Source organism: Eimeria necatrix, genomic scaffold (genome assembly GCF_000499385.1).
Source record: "Eimeria necatrix Houghton genomic scaffold, Enh_scaff789, whole genome shotgun sequence".
Taxonomy (NCBI): domain Eukaryota; phylum Apicomplexa; class Conoidasida; order Eucoccidiorida; family Eimeriidae; genus Eimeria; species Eimeria necatrix.
The window spans coordinates 1-5558 of NW_013651758.1; the positions used below are offsets into that span (position 1 = coordinate 1).

A 5558-nucleotide genomic window follows, 5' to 3' on the forward strand; every position below is an offset into this window, starting at 1 on the left:
CCCCCGGGGGGGCCCCCTGAGGGGGCCCCCGGGGGCCCCGGGGGGGGGCCCCCCTTGTGGTGCTTTTGGGACTTTTTCAAAAGTTTGCGGAAGTCCTTCAAGGGTACAGACACTTGAAAGGAGACAGACACTGCAGTTATGAAATTCTCAAAACCCTCAACTGGGGTGGGGCTGACCACGCTGTACAGACACCCCACAACTGCATGCGCCCCACAAAGTGCAGGCACCCCCTAGGGTTTAGGGTTTAGGGTTTGGGGTTTGGGGTTTTAGAGCCTAGGGTTTAGCTTTCAGCATCCGCGGCCTAGGGCCTAGCTTTTAGGGTTTAGGGTATATCTTTTACAATTTAGCCCTTAGCTTCTAGGGTTTAGGGTAGGGTTTAGGGTACTGCAGTTAGGGTTTAGGGTTTAGGGTGTAGCAGTTAGGGTTTAGGGTTTAGGGTTTAGGGTTTAGGGTTTGCGCACGGGAGGCGGAAGGGCGTGGCTTCTGGGGGCAAGTCCACTGCGGAGTCGGGAGCAGCAGCAAAAGTGGGATCGATCCCAGAAAGAGAAAGTGTGGGGTTTTCGGCGAAGACCAAATGCAAAAAAGTCCCCAAAAAGTGCTCGGGATCGGCGATCCCCAACGCGATCCCAGCCGCCAGGTCCCTGCAGCAGCAGCAGCAGCAGCAGCAGCAGCAGCAGCAGCAGCAGCGGCGGCAGCGGCAAAGCGAGGAGACGTGGAGTACGCGCGAGAAGCATGCGGCTAAACGAAAGGGTCGCGGAACTAGCCAACTAGCTAGCCAGCTAGCTAGCTATCTAGCCAGCTAGCTGGCTAGCTAGCTAGCTAGCTAGCTAGCTATATGGGTATCTATTCAGCCGCATAACTATCTAGCTCGCCAGCTGCCCAGACACATAATTATCTAGCCAACTAGCTAGCCAGATACGCGGTTAGCTAGCTAGCAAGCTAGCTAGCTAGCCACACACGTAGCCAGCTAGCTAGCTAGCTACACGGCCAGCCAGCCAGCCAGCCAGCCAGCCAGCTAGCTAGCTAGCTAGTCAGCTAGCTAGCTAGCTAGCTAGCTAGCTAGCTGTGGGGACTGACTTCTCGTAGCTGTCTCCGAAGAAGAAGAGGCGAGTGTCTTTGTGGAAAAGAGGCTCGGGCTCGCCCCGCAGCCGCGGCTGCTGCTGCAGCATTTCCAAAAGACTTGTGAACTTTCCTTTTCCCCGACCCCTTTTTCCTAAACATTTCCAAAACATTTCAACAAATCCAAACCCTTTTGCCCTTTCTGCGCAACCCCACCAAAAACCCTTTAAATGCATATACAAGAGGGCCCCCGGGGGCCCCCAGGGGGCCCCAGGGGGCCCCCTAGGGCCCCCGGGGGCCCCCAGGGGGCCCCCTAGGGCCCCCGGAGGACCTAGGGGGGCCCCAGGGGGGCTCCAGGGGGCCCCAGGGGGTCTTAGGGGGGCCCCCAAGGGGAGGCGCAGGGAGAAGTAGGGGGGCCCCAGGGGGGCCCCATGAAGAAAGAAAGTGGGAAGGAGGAGACAGTGAGAAAGAAGGAGAAATAAAAAGACAGAAAGAAAGAAAGAGAATTAAAAGAGACAAACAAAAAGCCAAATGAAGCAAAGAGATAAAAAAAGAAACAAAAGAGACCTCAGAATCGTAAGAGCCTTAGGGGCCCCTGGGGCCCCCCTGGCGCCCCCTGGAGTCCTTCGGGGGCCCCCTGGGGCCCCCCTTTACGCCCTCACTGGGGCCCCCTTGGGGCCCCCTTGGGGCCCCCTTGGGACCCCCTTGGGGCCCCCTTGGGACCCCCTTGGGGCCCCCTTGGGACCCCCTTGGGGCCCCCTTCCCCCTTGGGGCCCCCTTGGGGCCCCCTTGGGGCCCCCTTGGGGCCCCCTTGGGGCCCCCTTGGGACCCCCTTGGGGCCCCCTTGGGGCCCCCTTGGGGCCCCCTTGGGGCCCCCCTGAGGGTAGCGAAGTAGCATGCAAAGGCGGACCTGTGAAGACAGCTTTGAGGAGTGGAATTCGGTTCTCGTGGCGCACAGTGGGGGCCCCCAGGGGGGGGGCCCCCCCCAGCTGTTGGGCCTCAGTGGAGAAAATGGCGGCCAAGTTGGAGTACAAACTGCGAGGCCTAAACCCCACTCGCACGGAGGGCCTCGCGGAGGTCAGCACCAGGGGTACCCAGGGTCCAGGGACGCGGCCGCGGGGGCCCCACAGCGGGGGGGCCCCCCTGGGGGCCCCCCGGGGGCCCCCCCGGGGGCCCCCCAGGGGGCCCCCCAGGGGGCCCCCCAGGGGGCCCCCCCCGGGGGGCCCGCGCGCCGTCGTCCCTCCGACGCCCTCCCCCTGGAAGAAAGCCCCCTGGGGGGCCCCCAGGGGCCCCCCCAGAGTCGCCCCCTGAAGGGCCCCCTTGGGGGCCCCCTGGGGGGCCCCCTGGGGGGGCCCCTGGGGGGCCCCCGGGGGGGCCCCCCGGGGGGAACGGCCGAGGGATAAGAGGTAGAAGGCCGCGCCGATCCCAGGGTAAGGCGATCCCCGGGGGTAGCTGGGATCGACTCCTCCCAAGTGGATCCCAAGGCCCCTCAACTTCCAGCCCCCCGAAGACACAGAAGTGTCATCAAAGTCTGCAGCAATTGCCACTTGGGGCCCCACACCCCGCAGCAAATAAAAGTCCAGGGGGGCCCCCAAGGAGGCCCCCGGGAAGTCCCGCTCCAGCAGCCGCTCCAGTACCCTCAGGGGGGCCCCCAGCCGCCACTCCACTGCAGCTCTCCACTCCAGCGGCTGCTGCAGCCGCAAAGGCGCTTCTGCGAAACAGCAGCAGCAGCAGCAGCAGCAGCAGCAGCAGCAGCAGCAGCAGGGGGGAGGACGGGGTGTCGCAGGGGCAGCAGGCGGCGAGGCGCGAGCAGCGCAGCTGGGAAAGTCGCCGTTATCGTCATTAACTCCAGCAGCAGCAGCAGCAGCAACAAGAGCAGCAGCAGCAGCAGCAGCAGCAGCAACAGGAGCAGCAGCAGCAGCAGCAGCAGCATGGCTCACCCTGCCGCAGCAAAGGCAGCTCCTCTACCGTCGTCTCTCCTGCGCAGACACGGAAGCACACGAACTGCCGCTGCAGCAAACACAAGAAGCTGCAGCGGCTGCAGCAGCAGCAGCAGCAGCAGAAGCAGCAGCAGGTCATGAAGTAGACGCAGCAGCAAAAGCAGCAGCAGCAGCACCACAGAGAAGAGAAACACAAGGCAGCAGTGGCTGCCGCTGCAGCAACAGCAGCAGCAGCAGCAACCGCGGTGTCAGGCGAAGCATCAGTGGCAGCAGCAGGCACAAAGCTCGCAGCAGCACAAAAGTTAGCAGCAGCAGCAGCACAAACGTTAGCAGCAGCAGCACAAACGTTAGCAGCAGCGGCACAAACATTAGCAGCAGCAGCACGAACTTTAGCAGCAGCAGCACAAGCATTAGCAGCAGCAGCAGCACAAGCGTTAGCAGCAGCAGCACACAAGTTAGCAGCAGCAGCACAACAGTTTGCAGCAGCAGCAGCAGGCACAAAGCTAGCAGCAGCAGCACAACAGTTTGCAGCAGCAGCAGCACAACAGTTTGCAGCAGCAGCAGCGTTCATAGTCCTCGAAAGAAAAGCAAATAGCTGCAGCGGAAGCAGGAGCTGCAAGAGAGCATTACCAAAGCGCAGCACTCGCAGGAGCACCAGAAGCAGCAGCAGAAGCAGCAGCAGCAGCAGCAGCAGCAGCAGCAGCAGCAGCAGCAGCAGCAGCAGCAGCAGCAGCAGCAGCAGCAGAGCAGCAGCAGCAGCAGCAGCAGCAGCAGCAGCAGCAGCAGCAGCAGCAGCAGCAGCAGCAGCAGCAGCAGTGTGGTTGCTTACTGGCTTCTGTAACATCAATTTTACCTCTAACCATCCGCTTCAGGGCCCTCACCAGTTGGCGTGTGGCCCTGCGAGCTCTCCTGCAGACACCTTTTGCTGCAGCAGCAAAGAGCAGCAGCAGCAGCAGCAGCAGCAGCAGCAGCAGCAGCAAAGCGCAACCGCAGCAAGCATAACACCACGTGCCTTCGGAGTCACCAACATTGCAGCAAAATGTATCGCGGTCTCTGACCGCCTGCTGCTGCAGCATCCGCCTCTGCTACTGCTGCTGCTACTACTACTGCTGCTGCTGCTGCTGCTGCTGCTGCTGCTGCTGCTGCTGCTGACCTGCTGCTGCTTTGATGAGTCTGCTTCTGGCTTCTTCGTCAGCAGTGAAGGCGCAAATGAGTTTCATTTTGAGCCAGGGGCGGCTGCGGTGCAGCACTATGGCAGAAAGACTCTGCAGCAAATCGTTTTTTTCTTTTTCGCTCATTTGCTTCCCCTTCAGACGCAAAAAGTTTATTGCTTCCTCTGAGCAGCAGCAGCAGCAGCAGCAGCAGCAGCAGCAGCAGCAGCAGCAGGAACAAGAGCCGCAGCGTGAGGCGCTCTTAGCAGCAGCAGCAGCAGCAGCAGCAGCAGCAGCAGCAGCAGCTCCTTCTATTCTTAACAATATGCTTCTATGCAGCCGTGAGAAGGCTGGCTAGCTGCTGTTAAGCCGTTAGCTAGCTGGCTAGCCGCTGACTAGCTGTCTGGCTAGCCACCTGGCTAGCTGCCGGCCAGCTAGCTAGCTAGCTAGCTGGCTAGCTCTTGGCTACCAACCTGGCTAACTGTTTGCTAGCTAGCTAGCTAGCGACTAGGCAGCTAGTTAGCTGTAGACTAGCTAGTTGGCTAGCCAGCTAGCCAGCCTTGACTAGCTAGCTAGCTAGCCAGCTTTGACTAGCTAGCTAACTAGCCAGCTTTGACTAGCTAGCTAGCTTTGACTAGCGAGCTAGCTAGCCAGCTTTGACTAGCTAGCTAGCTAGCCAGCTGCTGACTAGCTAGCTAGTCAACAGCTAGCTGGCTAGCCAGCTGGCTAGCTAGCCCGCTAGCTGTTGACTAGCTAGCTAGCTAGCTAGCTAGCTAGCTAGCTAGCTGTTGGGGAGCTGACCCTGAAGGTGGGGTCTTTGAGTCGGGCTGCGTGGATGGGCTGCAGCAAACTTGCTGCTGCTTTGAGGGGCGCGAGAGGGTCTGGACTTTTTGCTGCTATTTTGTGAAGAGCAGCAGCAAGAGTTTTTTTGCTGAGCAGCAGCGCGGGCGCATGCAGCCCCCGGGGGGAAGCAAAGAGGGGAGTGAGGGGGGCCAGGAGTTTCTTTTCCAACTCTTTTGCTGCTGCTGCTTTCCGCCCTTCTTTCCTTTTTGCTGCTGCTGCTGCTGCTGCTGCTGCTGCTGCTGCTGCTGCTGAGGACCCGTCCTCCTGCAGCCCCACGTACACCACCGAGCCCAGGTGCAGGCGAGCTGTACAGACACCAAGACAAACTGCAGCAGCAACCCCTCAAGCAGCAGCAGCAGCAGAAGCAGCAGCAGCAGCAGCAGCAGCAGCAGCAGCAGCAGCAGCAGCGAGAGGGAGAGAAAGTAGCAGCAGCGGGACAAGAAGCAGCAGCCAAGGGGGAGACACAGCACCAGCACCAGCAGCAGCACCTGCGCCTGCATCTGCAGCAGCAGCAGCAGCAGCAGCAGCAGCAGCAGCAGCAGCAGCAGCAGCAGCAGCAGCAGCA

The 5558-nt window shown here is 61.0% G+C and overlaps 2 protein-coding genes across 2 annotated transcripts; both read left to right on the forward strand.

Moving 5' to 3' along the window:
• Positions 1 to 450: 450 nt before the first annotated feature.
• Positions 451 to 3840, forward strand: ENH_00075980 (hypothetical protein; the record flags this gene model as incomplete). Its single annotated transcript, XM_013577671.1, has 3 exons — positions 451 to 717; positions 2765 to 3453; positions 3649 to 3840. Coding segments are annotated over 3 exons (1148 nt in total), but the record flags the coding sequence as incomplete, so codon positions are not given.
• Positions 3841 to 4250: 410 nt separating this feature from the next.
• Positions 4251 to 4508, forward strand: ENH_00075990 (hypothetical protein; the record flags this gene model as incomplete). Its single annotated transcript, XM_013577672.1, has 1 exon — positions 4251 to 4508. The coding sequence occupies one exon, from the start codon at positions 4251 to 4253 to the stop codon at positions 4506 to 4508; it is 258 nt and encodes an 85-aa protein (XP_013433126.1).
• Between the last annotated feature and the right edge of the window lie 1050 nt (positions 4509 to 5558).